Consider the following 20,135-nt stretch of genomic DNA (forward strand, 5'->3'; position numbering starts at 1 on the left):
CCCCAGCTGGGCTTACCAAAAAATATACTGGCTATAAAATGATAAGTCTCAAAATTTAAAAATATATATCAGAACTTAGGCATTAGGATGAGTACTGATCTGCAAGCTGATCTCTGATTCTAATGCTACTGATAGATGCGGAACCACTCATAGAACCAGACTTGAAATGCCCCACAGGGCTAATCGTTTTGGCACAGAAGAGACTCAGTCTCATTAGACTAAGTTCACACATATGATGTTGATTGATTAAAAGAAAAAAGAAAGTATGACCGCACTTGCACACCCACATTATTCTCCACCCATGGCCCTCCATCACAGTTGTCTGCTTCCAAAGCTGAAATCTACCGTCCTCTACTAATGGTATTCTCCTCTCAAGTGAAAGTGTGAGTTGCTTGGTTGTGTCTGACTCTTTGGGACCCCAGGTTGCATGGACCCCATGCAATCCCATGTAGCCCACCAAGCTCCTCTGTCCATTGAATTCTCCAGGCAAGACTACTGGAGTGGGTAGCAATTCCCTTCTCCAAGGGATCTTCTCTGCCCAGAGATCAAACCTGGGTCTCCCACATTGCAGGGCAGATTGTTTACCATCTGAGCCACCAAGGAAGCCCACTCTTCCTTCTAAAGCTCCCTAAAATTGGCTCTAAGAGAGCAAGACCCAGTTCCTAGACCTGCCCCTGGCACATGGCCAATACTCAGTGGATATTTGAGATGAATAAATGAATATTGGAATAGAAGACAGATCTCTGGCCCCACTGAGGATATAGATACTATACTTAGCTTTCCACTGATTTGTTACCTGTGATTATTTCGGAAGAATTCTAAGCCACAGCAGCATTATTTTTTCAAGGACATTATCTTCCAGTACAATCACTCTGAAAGGGATATCTAAATTCCAATGTTGCTGTTTGGTTAAACCCATTTCTTTATTGTCATCTTGATCATTTCAATTCCAAGACAGTGAGCACTATTAGGGAACAGGATACCTAGATAGGCAAGTCCAGGGGCAAACAAGCAAATATAAACAACTAATAAACCACTTCCTGAGAAATCAGCTGTTTACCAGAGACTCCGTAGATGTGAAAAGTTGGCACATCTAGTCACAAACACTACCGGTAAGATTGATATCAGAACCAAACAACATTCTGCGACTACAAAAAAACGAAAATTCAGAACATCGCCAGGTTGTCTCAGAATGATGCAGTCAATCTGGAAAAGATATTAAGATGGCTTTGCTATGGATGTTGTTCTCTTTTTTAAAATTAATTTAGATTAACATCATCAGAGAGAGCCATGATTAATGACATGCCCTCTATGACTCTGTTTCTATAAATGAAGGTCAAGTTAAGCCCAGAATGTATGTCATGTATGTGGTATAAAGGGAAATTGATGGCTATTTGTTCTCTCTTTGTCCTGATGGAACTACAATCAATCTAATGAATGTTCTTAATAGCGAGCATCTTAGAGCTATTAACTGAATATACTTCAACTAATTAGATAGTACACTAAAGTGCAAGAAATGTTCTAATCCAGATGTGACCATTTCCAGTAATGTTAAATGGGCTGATCTTATATCATCCATGTGGTCTTAGGATGAGCATACATAATACACAGCACTGGCATTCCATTCCAAACCTTACTAACTAAGAGCATGCATGGGATGGATGTTCATCCTCCTGCCCAGCAAATGGAAATAAAAATCTATCTAGATTACCATTGTCTGTACGCTCAGCAGCTAAGTCAGCATGGAAATTCAATTGATCATTCATTCTACAGGTATTTATTAGGAGATCGCCATATGCAGCTCTCTGCCAGATGCTGGAAGAAATGAGATGAGAGGTCCAAAGAGGTGTTAAGACTTGGTGCCTGACCATCACAAAGCTTACAGCCTGTTAGGAAAAGGAATGAACAATTAATACAAGATTAAGTGGAGAAAAGGGTGATTTAATGACACACACAATCAGTCCAAGAAAAATCAGGAGAAAGAAGAGGAAGTGAAAGTAAGTTAGGATGGTCATGGGAAAAAGTAGCACCTGCCTTGAATGGTTAAAAACAATTAGATGGACTGAGGGTTGGGGGAGGGTGAAGGACAGGGATTCTAGTGTAAACTGGAAGGCAGGTCTGTTGCACTTGTCAGTCTTGCTCATGTTCATGCAAGAATTCTTTCTCAGCCAGGGCTATATATGTAGCAATGATTATTGTGTCTACTTTTCACCTTTTCACTTGAGTATTGTCTTTGAAATTTACCTGTCCTTGATGAAAGTAAGTAATAGTTGAAGGGGATTGGATATTTAGAAATAACTTCCACCACCTACCTTCTTTATTTAGGGATGTCACTTTCTATCCTAAATCGATTTGCTTTCTAGGCATGTAGAGCAAACACATACATGGCAGTTTATGTTCCTGAGCATGTGACTGCATGTGGCCATGACCTTGTTTAACTTCTGCAAATGTCAGAAAAAAAATGTTACTAATTTCAAAATGCCCTTTTTGGTCATAACGACCTTGCTCTTTCATCATATTATGTTCTGCATAAAGAGCTTTTTGGATTGGTAGACTGTTGGTTGGTTGATTTTAACTTAAAGGTAGGCATTTTCTCATTTAAACATACAAATATAATATGGATTTTCAGATTAAGGGTCAGGCACAGGCTTTGTTAAAACTTTGACAGTTTGCCTTCTGGGATTACATCATCTGCTCTGTTGGTTAAGCCTTATAGCCTGGTCCAAGCACCTTTCCAAATCTGGAAACAGAGGTGTACACCATCAGCCTTGTAAAGAATAATGTTATAGCCAGGATGTCCAAACCTCCTTGAACCCATCTCATGGAATGTGTTCTAGGAGTTTGCACTCTCTGCATTCCATAAGCAAATAACCTTCAGACTGGTCCATGTGGCCGGGATTAGCATTCATGTTACTATCCATGGAAGCCACTGAAGGTCAAGGACAAAGTGAGTGTACTAACATTAGGTATTCATTTATGAGAGCTGTAAATTCAAGTTAGCTGAAAAAAAGTGGTCCAAGTACTGAAAGAAAGAAAAAAAAGTATTTTACTAATGTATAGAAGATAAAAATATCATAGGAATTCGTTAATGAAATTTAAGATAGTAAGAACAAACAAAAGGGGTTTCCAGAAAAAAAGAGAAATAATGGATTATTCCAGAATTTAAAATATGTTTTTCACTGCACAAATATCAAATAAAATTTTTAAGTGATGATACAGATGTACAAAGCAAAATTGTCATCTACCTCAGTGGAAACTTTCTTCTATAGGAGACTAATGCCCCTTGACTTGAGACAAATGGTCAGGAATGACAATGACTTCCTCCATGGGGAAACAAAGGAATTAGTATTTCATGGATCCATGAAAAAGTATGTGATAAACATTATTCATTTTCTAAAACTAGACTATCCCCATATAAAGTGAGACTAGAATAATAGTACAGAAATGAATGCTTCCAATTCAAAAAGGAGTAACATTATGTTCGCTTAAACTTGTATTATCCCTCTATATAACTCATTCTATAAATCTACATGAATGCAAAGTGTTACAAAACAGGATTCTAGTTTTCAAAATTACTAGTGAAACCTGGAACAGTTTACACACTAACATGAAAACATTCAATTACAAAAAATCTGGGTAATCAAGAAAGCTTTCCAAATAGGTGTAATCCCAAGAAGACCAGACATCTCTTTTCCTTCACATGCACATGGGAACTTGGAAACTACTAATAAATTTGCGGGCATCCCAGCAAGTTCTTGTGATAGTATCATTGCTGCTTTTCTTTTGAAAATGTGATGAAAACTGATCAAAGCACCATTTGTTGTTAATGTTGATTAGGTTGTGCAGGTAAAATGCCAAGGAAGAACTCTAAGCCACACTGATGAAACATACTGCAGAGAAATTCTTTGGGGCCTCCATGGTAATCATTGCTGAGCTCTTTCTGCTTCTAGCTTTGTTGAATTCAGCATCACTCTCCCTCCCTCTGACTCACCTTTTCCTGGTGAAGTTCCGGCCTCCTTTTCTTTATTTGGTTCTGTGTGGAAAGTACAAGCACACTTTAAAAAATACGTTAAAGAGAGTATTTTATTGTGTGATAAGCAACGGGGTGGAGGTGGGGAGAGAAGAATTAAGGACAACAGAATAGAGCATAAATGATGCTATGTACTCCTTTAATATGCTATACATGAATTGAAAATTGGGGAATTATAGAATCACATATAAACTTAATTAAAGCAGCTAATAAACCTGATCATCTTGGGGAAAAAGTGTTCACAAAATCATGCAAAACAGATTTTGCTAAAATAGCTTAGCTATGCTGGGGCCATATTATAACATACTGGTTTGATAATAGTATAAAGTTTGATCACTTCATTTTGACTTCAACAAGAGACAGACTTTTTAATAAAGTTTGAAGTCCAATAGTTTGGACCTCAGATAATATTAAAAAGTCAGGGATAAAATCTGCAATTGTACAGTGGTTTCAAAGAAAATATTTGGGTGCCTGTATTAATCTTCCTGGTTGAGTTGAGTGGCAATAAATACAATGCAAGAGCAAGAACATCAAATTGTATCAGTTGAGACCCTCTGGTTTGTATCTCTCCATTTAGAATGATATGAGTCTAGAATCCTGCAGTGTCTGACTTGTGGTGTATGTAAGAAAAGAATTATTTCAAACATGAATTCTCTCTCTCTCTTTAAAAATTGATGAATAGACATCTGAATCATAGCTAACTAATAAGGACACATTCTATGGGCCCCCCTGGTAATCATGACCAAGCTCTTTCTGCTTCTAACTTTGTTGAATTCAGCCTCACTCTCCCTCCTCCAACTCACCTTTTGCTGGTGCAGTTCCAGCCTCCTTCTCTTTAGTTGGTTCTGTGTGGAAAGTACAAGCACATTTTTAAAAGTATCTTAAAGAAAGCATTTCATTTCATGAGGTGGAGGTGGGGAGAGAAGAATTAATGATGACAGAATGGAGCATGAATGATGCTATGCACTCCTTTAATATGCTATAAATGAATTGCAAATTGGGAAATTATAGAATCACATATAAACTTAATTAAAGCAGCTAATAAATCTGATCATCTTGGGGAAAAAGTATACATAGAATCATGCAAAACAGATTTTGCTAAAATAGCTGAACTATGCTGGGATCATATTATAACATACTGGCTTGGAAGTAGTATAAAGTTTGATCACTTCATTTTAGACTTTTAAAGAAAGCTTGAAGTCCAATAGTTTGGATTTCCAGATAATATTAAAAAGTCAGGGATAAAATCTGCAATTGTACAGTGGTTTCAAAGAGAATATTTGGGTGCCCATATTAATCTTCTCGGTTGAGCTGAGTGGCAATAAGTACAATGCAAGAGCAAGAACATCAGTTTGTATCAGTTGAGACCCTCTAGTTTGTATCTCTCCATTTAGAATCATATGAGTCTAGAATCTTGCAGTGTCTGACTTGTGGTATATGTAAGAAAGGAATTGTTTCAACCATGAATTCTCTCTCTCTCTTTAAAAATTGATGAATAGACATCTGAATCATAGCTAACTAATAAGGACATGTTCTATGGGGCCCCCTGGTAATCATGACCAAACTATTTCTGCTTCTAACTTTGTTGAATTCAGTCTTACTCTCCTCCCCCAGCTCACCTTTTACTGGTGCAGTTCTAGCCTCCTTCTCTTTAGTTGGTTCTGTGTGGAAAGTACAAGCACATTTTATAAAGTATCTTAAACATTTCATTTCAACAAAGTGGAGGTGGGGAGAGAAGAATTAATGATAACAGAATGGAGCATAAATGATGCTATGTACTCCTTTATTATTCTATACATGAATTACAAATTGGTAAATTATAATAGAGAGTCACATTAAACATAATTAAAGCAGCTAATAAATCTGATCACCTTGGGGGAAAAGTGTACATAAAATCACGCAAAATAGATTTTGCTAAAATAGCTTAGCTATGCTGAGACCATATTACAACATACTGGTGTGGAAATAGCATAATGTATGGATCACCTCATTTTAGACTCCAACAATAGACAGACATTTTAAGAAAGTTTGAAGTCCAATAGTTCAGACCTCTAGATAATATTAAAAAGTTGAGGATAAAATCTGCAACTGTACAGTGGTTTCAAAGAAAATATTTGGGTGCCCATATTAATCTTCTCGGTTGAGTTGAGTGGCAATAAATACAAGAGCAAAAAATAAAATTGTATCAGTTGAGACCCTCTGGTTTGTATCTCTCCATTTAGAATCATGTGAGTTTAGAATTCTGCAGACAGTGATTGACTTATGGTATCTGTAAGAAAAGAACTGTTTCAACTATAAATTCTCTGTCTTTAAAAATTGATGAATGGACATCTGGAATCATAGTTAACTAATAAGGACACATTCTATGGGGCCTCCTTGGCAATCATGACCAAGCTCTTTCTGCTTCTAACTTTGTTGAATTCATCCTCACTCTTCCTCTCTTCAACTCACCTTTTACTGGTGCAGTTCCAGCCGCCTTCTCTTTGTTTGGTTCTGTGTGGAAAGTACAAGCACATTTTATAAAGTATCTTAAATAAAGCATTTAATTGTGTGATGAGCAATGAGGTGAGGCGGGAATCAAGAAATTAATGACAACAGAACAGAGCAGAAATGATACTGCATACTCCTTTATTATACTATATGTGAATTATTATGAATTGAAGAATGATAATGTAGTCACATTAAACTTTTAATAAAAACAGCTAATAAATCTGATGTTAAAAAAAAGTACACATAGAAACATGCAATACAGATTTCTTTAAAATAGCTTAGCTATGCTGAGACCATGTTATAACATGCTGGTATGGAATGAGTATAAAATGTTGAGCACTTCATTTTAGACCCCAAAAAGGGATAGACTTTTTGAAGAACCTTCTTCAGACCTTCTTGGTTAATTTGTGTGGCAAAAAAAAAGCAACACAAGAGCTGAAACGTCAGATTTTATCTGTTGAGACCCTCTGGCTTGCATCTCTAATTAAAATTGCATTATCAATAGTTTAGATACCTACAAATGGTGTCTGACTTATGGTTTATGCAAGAAAAGAATTGTTTCAACCTTGAATTCTCTCTCCCTCTCTTTTTTTTTTGATTGATGACTAGACATCTGAATCTGAATGAACTAATACGAATAATTTTAGCAGAGTTTGGGATAAGACTTGTTTTAGGAACAGGGGATCAGTATTGCATAATAAATATGAAACACGGCATAACAAGGGCAACTTTGCAGTGGTCCAGTGAGAGCTGCTGATCTGGAGAAGAGAAAGGAAAGGTTATATATGTATTGGCCTGCAGGTTCTCAGCGTCCTCAGTGCTGGCAAAATAAATAAAACATAAATCTGTGTGTGCAAAGAGAAAACATACCAAAGAAGTTCCTAAGAAGACTGTCAAACGTAGGTTCGAAAGAAAACTAAACTTGAGCTTGCCCCCGTTTGAACTAAATGGCACTGAGGCTGTTTCATTTATTTGTCATGAATGCTAAGACACTTCAGTCGTGTCCAGCTGTTTATGACCCCATGGATTGTAGCCTGCCAGGCTTCTCTTTCCATGGGATTCTCCAGGCAAGAATACTGGAGTGGGTTGCCAATTCCTTCTCCAAGGTATCTTTCTGACCCAGGGATTGAACCTGCGTCTCCTGCATTGGCAGGCGAATTCTCTACCACTGAGCCACTAGTGTATCTTACTTAATTGTTCTCTGGGCCGTATTTTATTATCTAATTGACTGTAAGCAAACTGAATACAGGGAAATGTTTCCTACTAAGAGTTCTTCCACTCTAAATACAGTATATTTGCACACAGCTATCAGTAAGATCTGTATCCTTCTAAAGGGTTAGGGCACATGGAAAATATCCTGTGAATAATTATTTACTGGATTCCAGTTTCTCATCTTGTGAGAGAGGGCACTTTGGTGCCTTGATGGGTAAAGAAAAGTGAAAGCGTTGTTGCTTAATCATGTCCGACTCTTTGCTAAGAGTCCTTCCGTGGAAGACAAATCACGCTGGGATGGATGGTCTGTGATTGCAACCCTGTGGACTATAACCCGCCAGGCTTCTCTGTCCATGGGACTTCCCAGGCAAGAATACTGGAGTGGGTAGCCACTCCAGTGGATCTTCTCGACCCAGAGGATCTTCCCGAGCCAGGGACTGAACCCAGGTCTCCCCTATTGTAGGCAGATTCTTTACCGTCTGAGCCACCAGGAAGGCCCATTTTCATAGAAAAATGCATGTAATTCTGGTTGCCTCCACCGTGGGGGCCATTTCAGTGGGCAGACAAATGGTCCTGGAGTTTCCTTTTGAACTTGCCATTCTTCCAATCTCGTTCTCTTCCTTGCGTGTTGGATTAAAAAAAAAGCAGGCTTCACTTGTGTTGCTAGACACTCCCTCTACCTGCCAAATTCACTGGAACTCTTTACTGCTTGTTTTCTGTTGCCACCTGCTGGACAACAGAGTACCAGGGACTGGAGCAGTTTTTGCTGTTGAGCCTTCGAGGCCACCAAACCTTCCTGGAAACTCCCCTGGGAGTTTCTGGAGGTTCTTGATGGTGACGCAGTTCAAGTAAGGAGATGGCTGCTCATCTTCCAGGACTAAGGAAGAAATATATGTTTACCCTTAGCTCTGTTTACCTTTAGCTATGTGTGAAAAAGCACTGTCAATCCTTCAGCCCCTTGGAGACTCAGCCTCCACAAGGAGAAAGCATGAGCATAAGAACTTTGGCCTAACTTCATAAGTTTTATAAGTGTATGATGTGCCATTCAAAGCAGATTAACATAAGAAAGTTATATAAACACAAGGTACAGTTATGATTACAAACCCGTGACAGCCAGGAGTTAGCTTAATACTCACAGCTTCCGTGGAGGACAAATCACGCTGGGATGGATGGTCTGTGTTTGCAGACTAAACATGTAAGACTGTAATTTTTTACTCACCTTCTGGGGGTGGAGCTGGAGCTGGGGCCAGCACTTCATTTTCTAGAAATGAAAAGAGTAATAGAAGTGTCAGTCTCTCTTATCCTGAGAAAAGTTACTTTGCACAGCTCCAGGCTCTGCTCAACTCCATCTTCCAGAGAGGAAATGCATCAGCCCAAGGCACACTGTCTTTTGATGTATGGCATGAGGTGAGGATCTAAATGTGGTTTGAAGATATATAGACTTCCAGGAGAGGCAGAGTGTAGTAATGGACAGAGATTGGGTGAAATGGGCATCCAGAAGTCCTTCTACTTAGTTATATTCTTGGGCAGCAGGCAGAGCATTTAAAGGCACTGAGCCTGTTTCCCTTTCCTGGAAAAATGGACACAACACCTATCTCATACGTTTAGGGTTGCTGTGAGGCTGAAATGAGACACAGTGAGTACCAAGCATGTCCCTTAGAACCTCAGGTGCTCAGAAAATGAGACCCCAGATTCCTCAGAGAGCAAGAGCACTACCGCATCACCAACAGCAGCATCTCTTTCTGAATGATGATGAGAACAAAGTCCTCTGGCTTTGCAGCACTTCCTCTTATCATAAAGTAAACCATTGTTCACTGGGAAAGAGAACCAGCCCCCCTCATAGTCACAGTCATTCTTGGAAGTTTGTATGCCTGGAGATATTTTGCCTACACTTATCCAAAGTTCTCGGGGCTCTGGTTTTGAGTTTTTATACTTGGCTTTGGGTACCCAGGATTATAGCAATCTGGCAGTAAAGTCTGTTAAAGAAACTTATACTGAAGAATATATGTACAGGGTGGTGGGAAGGAGATCCAAGAGGGAGAGGGTATGTGCATACATATAGCTGATTCTCTTCATTGTACAGCAGAAACTAACACAACAACATTGTAAAGCAATTATATTCCAGTAAAATAAAAGAATGTATATCCAAGTAGCTAAAGGCATATCTTATGAACAATGTGCATAGAATTTCCCCTGCTGAATCCCCATGGATGCCCAGAACAGGGAATTAGTGATGAGTATCTGAATCAGCTGCTCCTACTTTAGGGCAGGAAGAGAGAGTTAATGAAGGTGATCTTTTTAAAAAAAAAAAAAACAAACAAAAAACAACTTTTTGTTTGATAAACATCAAAGAAAACTTTTTGTAGTAGAAGCATATTGTGGGATCCCAGGAGTTTTAGCTTTGTCCAGATCTATGATTTTCCATATTTTTTTCCCACAAGTGGCTCTTGCCAAGCAAAGAGGATAGTACCTCACAACAAGCAGTTTGGTCTGAGAATCATCACCGTGCAGGTCAGGTGCCCTGTTTTAGTCTAGGCAGGCTGGGAAGAGACAGAAGAAGGAGCCTGCATTGCAAGAGTAGCAAATGAAGAGAGGAGGAATGCAGGGCTGCCAGGAGACAGCAATGTCTTTTTTCATCACTAATGTTTTGTGCCGGGTATAAATTCCACAATTAAATGCATTTTAATTAAGTTAAATTAAATGCATTAAATTAAATTAAATTCCAGAATTACTTCATTTTCATCCAAATGACCATAAACAAGTATATTATAATTTACTATTGGGGAAATATAAGCGAAGGAGAAAAGACATATCACCGTACAGACAGGCAGAAGATAACGTGGCAAGATGTGATATGGTTTGGCGATATGGTGAAAGCAAAGCGTCCCATAGATGGCACACCAGAAACGCTTTCGTTTCTTTGCCACGTCATGGAAAGGATCTTTCCTGCCAGTGTCAGCCCGGAGATGAAACCCTCCGTCAAAGGATTTTATTTTCAGAGCTCTGACTGTGGCAATGGAAATCTAATATTGACCTCTCAGCTTTGGGTGAGCTGAGGCTGCACATGGATATCGGAATACCGAGAGTGAGGAGCCAATGTCTTTGACACTCTATCTTTTGGACGGGGCCATTGTCATCCAATGCCCGTGGACCTCTTCCTGGCTCCCTTTAAGACAAGTTTCTCCGAGAGGGAGGGGTTATGTGTATTACTATGGCTGATTCACATATGGCAGAAACTAACACAACATTGTAAAGCAATTATACTCTGATTGAAAAATACATGAAGAGATAAAAACACGTTTCCCTGCCTTCTAGTCTTTTTTCCCCACGGTGGCAGGTTTACGTATGCTCTCACTCTCTTTCAGCCTGTTACTCTACTCATGAAGGCTCCCGTTACCTACTAGGTTGGTCTACACTCCTCAGGATAAAGGTCAAAGCCATGGCTGGCAGGCACCTCCTACCACTGGTGGCCCCTCTATTCTAGAGTGGTTTCTTTTTTCACCTTCTGACCTTTCTGCCACTGAAAAGAGTGATGATCTTCTCCCCAACTGACCTTTTGTTTTTTTCTCTACATGTGACTGTGTCAGACAGACCTAGGTTCGAGCCCTGACTCCACATCTTAGGAGCTGTATAATCAAGGACAATTCCTTAATCTCTGTCAGTCTTGGCATGCTCATCTGTGAAATAGGGATAATAAGATAAATGAGCTCTTAGGGTGCTAATCCTATGTAAAATGCACAGCACAGTTCCTGGCGTGTAGAGAGAGCCCTACAGTTTGCAGCAGTAACTATTACCATTATTATTCTTTGGCAATCTTGGTCTGTTTTTTTTTTGACATTTCTCTTAAAGACTCTCAGAGCTGGTTATACCATTCTGTTCCCCTTCTTTATTCTGGAGGCATTCTGGACCACCTCATAATACACTCTTTTTTCCTTAATTATTTAACTGTTTCTAAATCATGCAATAAGATATGAAAAAAAAATGTGGAAGGATTACAATGGAGGAAAATTATTTTATTATTTCTCAGATGGAATTATTACACACACAAAAAAATTCAACTGAATCTATAAACAAATATTTTAAAATAATGTTACCTTAATAAGGTTGCTAGGCTGGAGGTAGTTAGAAAATAATGTGGTAAAAAAAAATACCATTATTTTACTATAGAATAAAGTCCACAAAGTAAAGTATCTATGAATAAACCTAATTAAAAATGTGTAAAATTATTATGCAGAACTTTATAAAACACTATTGAGAGAAATTAAGGGAAATCTAAATAAATATTTATGAACTGGAAAAAAATAATTTTCCAGCTGCCTCCATATATTTGTGTTTCTTTTTTGTTTTTGGGGGTGTTTTTAGCCTCACCTCACAACATGCAGGATTTTAGCTCCCCAACCACTGATTGAACCTGCACTCGTGGCATTGGAAGTGCAGTATTTTAATCACTAGATCACCAGGGAAGTCCCATGTATTTATGTTTCCTGTCCCTCTCAACTAAACAAAAGCAGGCATCTTTGATTCCTTTCCTATCTCCCTAGTACCTCTTCTTATTGCTAAAACCACTTTAAATGAATTGATTAAAAAAATTAACAAGGGATTCTTCAGTCACTGTGTGAACTATCAAATTGGCCATGCTTCCTCAACATCTTTGTAAACAAAGGCCCATTTTGTAAGGAAAGCTGTGGTTGCTTAAAATCTTATTTTGGAAATAAAGGCCAAGGGTGAATTCTAATTAAATAAACAAAAGAGGATGTTTTTGGACACTGAAACTGTAAAAATGCCCTGACTCTGTATTCTTCATTTTTGTGATGTTTCCATTTTGTGATGTTCTGTAGCCCCAGGGTTCTATGTAACAGCCCCCAAAACAAACCAAATTGACAATTTAAAGGGCTTGGTTCAACTTCCAACAAATCCACATTTCATCTATCACTAACAGTCAACTATGTCAGATACTCAGAACTACAGAAACATTATAGGGTATTACTGCTGGTGCATTTTAGGGTAGAAGTGGCAAACAGAAGTAGGAAAACGCATGCCTGCCTGGTGAGTAGGCAGAGCCAGAGTGTTTCCTTCTTAAAATCATAGAAACCCCATTATTTTATAGCCAGTGAAGGAATAAATAAATAACAACCATGTATCGGCCACTCACTGCATGCAGGACCTAGTGTATATTACTTCCTACCTTCCTTATAACACTCTGAGTCAGTATTATCATTATCCTCATTTTACAGATGGGGACTGAGGCCCTGTGGGGTCCCACAGCCCCTGAAGGGTGGAACCAGCCTCTGACCCAGGTCTGCTTGAGGCGGTACCTGGCCTCTTCAGGATGGAAGTGAACTTCCCTTCTCAGCTGGTCACTCTTGTGGAGGCAAAAACGGGCTGATGGACTTTGCAGAGATTTCACTGTGTTTTCCCCAGCTGAACTGATTGGTCTGATGGTCAAGGCCACATCGCCTCATTTAGATGTTGCCTCAGGGAGTGGAATATGCCTCAGTTTCCTCATCTGAGTAATGGCAATAACAACAGAACTCATCTCAAGGGTTGCTGGCAGAAATGAAGGGGTTCCTGCAGGGACAGGGAATGCAATAAACATCATAGATACTTTCTCTCTCTTTTCATAGTTCTCACATTATGATCATGATTTCATCATGACACACCTGGGAGAATGACACTCCTGTCTTTCCTCACATGCTACCTCCTGAGATTTGCCTTATTTCGTGGGCTACATCACGTTAGACCATGTTTGGGATTGGAGTAGCATCTGAGGAAGCATCTGAGAATTAAATGAAGGAGGGAGGCCCCTCACTCTTCTACTGTAAAATGGTAATAATTAATATTTTGATGAGTTCTACAAGTGGCACAAGAGGTAAAGAACCTTCCTGCCAATGCAGGAGATATAAGAGATTCAAGTTCGATCCCTGGGTCAGGAAGATCCCCTGGAAAAGGAAATGGCAACCCACTCCAGTATTCTTTCCTGGAGAATCCCATGGATAGAGGAGCCTGGAGGACTGTAGTCCATGGGGTCACAAAGAGTCAGACATGACTGAAGCAACTTAACAAACAACACACACACACATATGCATTACAGAGTTTGCACAATTAAGTAAATTGATCAATTAAATCAATCCTGATGGAACAAGAAGCATAAGAAGATGAACTGTCAATAGATTTCAAGACATTTAAAACAAAGAATTCCAGCTATTCTAAACCTGAAGGGATGAGGAACCAGGAATGATGAGAGCCAAGTAGCACATGACTTAGTCTGAAAAGAAGCCACTATGGGTATATTTTGGGGCCTTGAGACATCCCCGCTTTTGCCTTAAAAAAAAAAAAACTCTTCATGTATTTCTCTTACTCATATGTTTGTCTCTGACAGGCTTTGTCATGCCCTGCTTTGCCCACACCTCCAGAAATCATTTGCACATTCCCCAAATCCGTTAGCTGCCTGTATAACAATAATTCATTCACAATGATTTCCACTGTACTCCCACTGACTAGGGACTGTAGAAAGAAGCTCCCACACAACTGGAATTTATTGAGCCTCACTATGAATTTAACAAGGATGGGGTTTATAAAGGTGGCTAAGATGAGATGCCCGTGTTTAAGAATCTCAGAGGCAAATTAAGTAGCTTTTCTACGGGTTTAATCACCAAGCCAGAAGGCTTTCCTCTCTCAAAATATTTGAGACTCAGCACTTCCACAGTCCTTCTGGTGCTTCTGACACTGCTATGAGCACACAAATCATCTTGGGGTTTGGTTAAGTGCAGGTTCTGACTCTGGGGATCTGCTGGGGGGGTTCCAGATTCTGCATGTCTAACTGGCTCCCCACCGATGCGAGTGCTGCTGGTCATGACACACACTTTGAATAAGGAGGCTCAGGCTGTGCCGTAAGTATCGCTGAATCCTCTCCCATTCCAAACACGACTGTGAGTGGCAGTGGGTTCACAGTTCATGCACTTCTTTGATCACAAGCTTCTTGAGGACAAGGCCTGTCTCCTCCTCCTTTTAAATTCTGCACAGCAGGTGCTCTATAAATATAGTTGACTGGCAGGCTGTTTCTACCCACACAAAAGCCCCTTCTGCTCACTGCCAAGAAATCAAGAACCATCCCCTGGCACTCCAAGGGCAGCTTTCTTCGTCTGCCTTACCCGCAGGGTACACTGTGTCTCCCGCTGGTGACCCTTTCGCTGGCTGACTTCTCCCAGGCACACACCCAACTTCATCATTTAGATTCTTCTTATTGTCAACATACCTTCCATCTTGAAAGAGCAATTAGGACCAGAGTTTTGACCTCCAAAACACGCTTTGGGGACTTCCCTGATGGTTCAGTGGCTAAGACTCTGACCTCCTAATGCAGGGGGCCCAGGTTCAATCCCTGGTCAGAAAGCTTGATCCCATGTGACACAACTAAGACCCAGCGAAGTCAAATAAATGAATAAATAAAAGCACCACCTCTTGCCTTTCCGAAGATTTCCCTTTTCAAAATCTAGGCTAGTTTTCTCAGCAAATAACCCTCAACCAACTATGCCAATCCCATTATCACCCAGCTTTACCATGTTGCAACAGTCAGGAAATACAAGACCTGGGAAGCTCCCTAATTTCTGAAATTTGAGCAAATAGGCATCTATTGAGGTTGTTGTTTGTTGTTTATTCAGTTATGTCTGACTCTTTGTGACTGTAAAGAGGAGCCCACCAGGCGCCTCTGTCCGTGGAATTCTTCAGGCAAGAATACTGGAGTGGGCTGCCATTTCCTCCTCCAATGGCTGCTATATTTCTGCTTATTCAGAAACCAAAGGGCAGGGACTTCCCTGGCTGCCCAGTGGTTAAGACTTCACCTTCCAATGCAGGGGGTGTGGGTTCAATCCCTGGTTGGTGAGCTGAGATCCTACAAGTGGCCAAAATTATCTTGTGGCCAAAGATCCTATCTTGTGGCCCAAATAACCAAAACATGAAAACAAACGAACAAAAAGAAGCAATATCGTAACAAATTCAATTAAAAAAAAAAAGGCAAATTCACCTGGGAGGACTTTTCTCCCAGGTGAATAAAGTTGGCTTTTTGTCTCCCTCATCCATCCTTCCCCATTGTCTCCACTGGAAAACAGACCAACAGGATGGACTCAAGAAGTAGGGTTAAGTAAGTTGCTGTCTTTAAATAGTTTTGAATTAAAAAGAAAGAAAGAAAGAAATCGGTATACTCTGAAAAATTAAACCCAGGAAATATTTTCATGGACAACATAAAAATCAGCCAGACTCTGACCCAGCAACTAAGGCTCCTTCAGCAAGGGCGGCTGTCCTTGATCCTCCCTAATTCACGGATATAGCCTTTCTTTCCCTCTGCGACACTGACATGCTTTCAAAGGGCTTGATCTATTTATGGTGGATTTTTCCTATGACCACCTACTGTAAGAAGCACAGGTATGCCGCCAATGGCAGGCCCGCACAGTTAGTGCCAGGGCCTTCTAATTGACGGGCACTGGTGGCCGCTATGAAAGAGACAGTCCATATGTGGTTCTTGTCTCTGCTGAAAGACTAGGCACCCGGTACTCCATAAATGGTTGGCTCCCTCCAATGCAGTCTATTTCTATTTTCCATAATCAAGGGTTCCATGGTCAATACATTAATGGGGAAAACAATGCTAAGTTTTAATAAGAGGCATTAATCTGCCTCTCTTTCTGTGTCTATACACCAAAATGATATAAACAACCCAGGTCTCTTCTTCCCATGGGCTCACTGCTCAAATAATATACTGCTTGATTTACTTAAAAATTATTTTATGGGCCCTCATGTGCAATTTAATTTAGGCTTTTAACAGCACAGAGAGCATAATTACATTATATGAATACGTTAATAGGCATAGAAAAGATAATAAGAACATATAATAACAGTTGTTATCATTAAACGTCTTTTTTTGTGTTTATGTGGCTTTCTGTCACTTTTTTTGGATAAAACAAATGTGCTAAAACCATCCTTTGGTAACCTGGGGTGTAGGAGAAAACTGCATGCTATTCTTAATTATTATTTCTTATTCTCAAATTCTTTTTTTTTCTTAATTTTTATTTACTTTTGGCCACCCTACATGGCATGTGGGATCTTAATTCCCCAACCAGGGATCAAACTCACATCCCCTGCAGCGGAAGTACGGAGTCTTAACCTCTGGACCACCAGGAAATTCCCTAAAAGTCAAATTCTTGGTTTGAAATAAAATATGTGAATGCTTTATATATTGCAAAAATTGTAGTAAATAAGGTTTATCTGGCCAACTCTTGTAACTTTTGGTACTAAAGCACTGTCTTCTCTTTTGGATTAAATATACAATAAACATTGTTGATAGTGAAGTCTGGCACAAGTCATGTCACAGCCCATCTCTCATACGCCTAGATAACAGCACAATGGAAACCACTTTAATATAAAATATTGTCTGCATGAGGACATTCATTGCACTTAGAGAAGTTTTGATTATACGAATCATAAAAGCCACCAAAAAATTAGCAAACAGGAATGACAGTGGATTTGCACTGACCATATTGCTTATGCATCAGAGATCAAGATTTTCATACACAAATTAGATGTAATTTAATGTTTTCACAATTATATGATTGTTTTGTCTCCTGTTCTATTCACTATGGGCCACAGATCCGGATTTTATACCTTGGAATTTAAGGGGAGATTATACATGAGCTCTGAAGAATTGATGCTTTTGAACTGTGGTGTTGGAGAAGACTATTGAGAGTCCCTTGGACTTCAAGGAGATCCAACAAGTCCATCCTAAAGGAAATCAATCCTGAATATTCATTGGAAGGACTGATGCTGAAGCTGAAACTCCAATACTTTGGCCACCTGATGCGAAGAGCTGACTCATTTGAAAAGACCCTGATGCTGGGAAAGATTGAGGGCAGGAGGAGAAGGGGACAACAGAGGATGGGATGGTTGGATGGCATCACCGACTCAATGGACACGGGTTTGGTTGAACTCCGGGAGTTGGTGATGGACAGGGAGGCCTGGCGTGCTGTGGTTCATGGGGTTGCAAAGAGTCAGACACAACTGAGCAACTGAACTGAACTGATGCATTTTTTAGAGGCAATTATATACTGACTTACAACAGAAATTCTCAAAGTATGCTCTGGGATCCCCAAGAGCCCCTAAAATCCTCTTGAGGAGTCCATGTGGTCAAAACTATTTTCATAATAATGCTCAGACATTTTATGCCTTTTTTACTAATTCTTTCACAAACAGGCAGTGGAGTTTTCCAAAAGATATATAATGTATGATGATGTTAACACTCTGGCAGCTAATAGAACATGTGCTTTGTACTCTTATGCTTTAAAAGTTCATCCATTTTAATTTCAAATTCAGTAAGTATTAATAGAGTGCACATAAACAGATACTTTTTAATGTCATCAGCAGTTACTGAATGCCAATTGATCTGAGACTGAAAAGTTTGAGAATTATTTAGAATTTATGGTAAATCTTTGAAAATAATTTTGTGTGTGTATACTTAAAAAAAAATAAACTCATGTCATATGCATCATTTAGGAAAAATCCATAGCCTTGCTTAATAAAAATGAGTGAATCAGTCAAAATAAAAGTCACAGACTGATTTGGGGGCAGTAACTTATTCTACAGTGTACATAATTAATAGGAACAAAAGGGTGATATTGTCTAGTATCACCTCCCTTATTTAGAATTCAGCTATCTAGCAACCTTACTTATCCAGATAATAGCTGCTGATCAGCAAATTATAAGGGCTTCTGAAGAGCAAAATTAATTGTCTCAAGCTCCTCCTACCTGGCACTCTCAGAGCTCAAATGCTTTACTCCCAAGAGAAGACCTCTCACCTGGGTCCCCAGCCCTGGAACTGGAACTAGGGTGAGGGGAGCCAGGTGACTAGGGAGCATCACTTACAGAGGCACTGACACTCAGGTCTGGACCTTGCATTTGCATGACCTTGAGAATGAGTGCCTCCTTAAATGGGGTACTCTGCAATGTAGTCCTGCTCAACTAGATTATTGACCTGGCCAGGATCCAAAGCAAACAACAGAAGGAAGAGAAGGGGACAGCTTCACACACTGACTAGTAAGAGTAATTAAAGAAGACAGCAGCCTTCTGGCAAGGGATGAAACAGGAAGGCTATCCAAAGTTGGACACAAATTCAGAATACAAACCAATGTGGCCTCATTAACAAAAAGACAAATAATTTGAGCTCTGCGGATATCATATGGTAAGATAACTGATATCTATAAATGATGACAAAGTTAAATTATATCCACTGTACTTTGTTTTTCAAAACAAGGAGTAACATATTGCATCTTAAGTCTGTTTATATCCAAATTGGTTGAAATAATAAGGTTCAAGAAGAAAATGAGATATTAACTATCCATCAACTCCAGCTATTCAAAATTCAATTCAGTCAATTTAATATTTATTAATATTTACTGTGGCCACATATCCCCCAAAACTATATTTTAAGGTTGTGAATAGGTGGAGTCTATTTGTACATCAAGTAGTAAATTTTCGATGACTCATTAGTTAACTCGATGGAAATTCCCTGAATCCACAGGGTTTTTTCCCTTTCCTAGTTAACTTGCTCTTCCATTGTTCAAATTACATGGTTTTAACTTAAGATGTCATTCCACACAGGAAGATTAAAGTCTGGTGATTATCACAGAGCAACAAATAGCATCTCGCTGTTAACATGGGGCTGGATGAAAATGAGATCTTTTGCTAAGATCTGATTACTTGTCTCTTTATTGTTCTTCTTAATATATTTTAAAGAACAAAGTGATGGTTGGGAGTAACCTAGGTGGGTATAGTGGTATAGAAGAAGCTTTCCTCAAGCTGAAGTTTAAAAATTTAGCACAGGTAAAAAATGATTTGAATCATTAACAATTTCTCCCTTTCACCCATTTTGTCTTTCCCTGACGGGTCTGCTCCTGAGTAGACCATCCCTACAATCATATCACTCTTCTGTGGTTATAGGGTTATCGGAATAAACCACTTACAGGCCTTTCCCAAGCCTTGTGGAGCCTCACGTTGGGTGACTTTTTAAAAATAGAGGAACGACAGGCCTGATGCCAGGTGGGGTCATAAAAATAAAATTCCACAGCAGTAAACACCGCCACTCAATCAATCACCCACTGTATTCATACACGGTCATGGAGAGTTCTTTATGTGGCTATCTCAGAAATGTTCTGACCAGAGGAAAACTCCCCACCTGCCAATAGCACCCCGGGTGGGAAGAGAAATCTTAATGCCCACCCCCAACACCCAAGCCTTATAGCCCTTGGTGGAGGATACAGTTACGTGTTCAACTGTGCAGGGTGACTCTTTCATCTAAGTGGGAAAGGCCATGCCCCCACAATGGTTATCACCACCTCACTAACAACTGGGGACCCCCAGCTGG

At 39.6% G+C, this 20,135-nt stretch overlaps 1 protein-coding gene across 9 annotated transcripts in view; it reads right to left on the reverse strand.

Moving 5' to 3' along the window:
- The window catches only part of MYBPC1 (myosin binding protein C1), a 101,353-nt gene that overhangs the window by 72,822 nt on the left and 8,396 nt on the right, over window positions 1-20,135 (reverse strand). For 7 of the 9 annotated variants that reach the window (XM_055575524.1, XM_055575571.1, XM_055575587.1 and 4 more), the window contains exons 2-6: window positions 8,952-8,993; window positions 6,482-6,523; window positions 5,650-5,691; window positions 4,834-4,875; window positions 3,992-4,033 (exon numbers count right to left, since the gene is read on the reverse strand). In XM_055575524.1, the coding sequence (XP_055431499.1) occupies window positions 3,992-4,033; window positions 4,834-4,875; window positions 5,650-5,691; window positions 6,482-6,523; window positions 8,952-8,993 (210 nt within the window). The remainder of the gene's footprint in view (window positions 1-3,991; window positions 4,034-4,833; window positions 4,876-5,649; window positions 5,692-6,481; window positions 6,524-8,951; window positions 8,994-20,135) is intronic. The other 2 variants (XM_055575552.1, XM_055575595.1) reach the window with 1 other exon arrangement.

Source organism: Bubalus kerabau, chromosome 1, assembly GCF_029407905.1.
Source record: "Bubalus kerabau isolate K-KA32 ecotype Philippines breed swamp buffalo chromosome 1, PCC_UOA_SB_1v2, whole genome shotgun sequence".
NCBI lineage: Eukaryota > Metazoa > Chordata > Mammalia > Artiodactyla > Bovidae > Bubalus > Bubalus kerabau.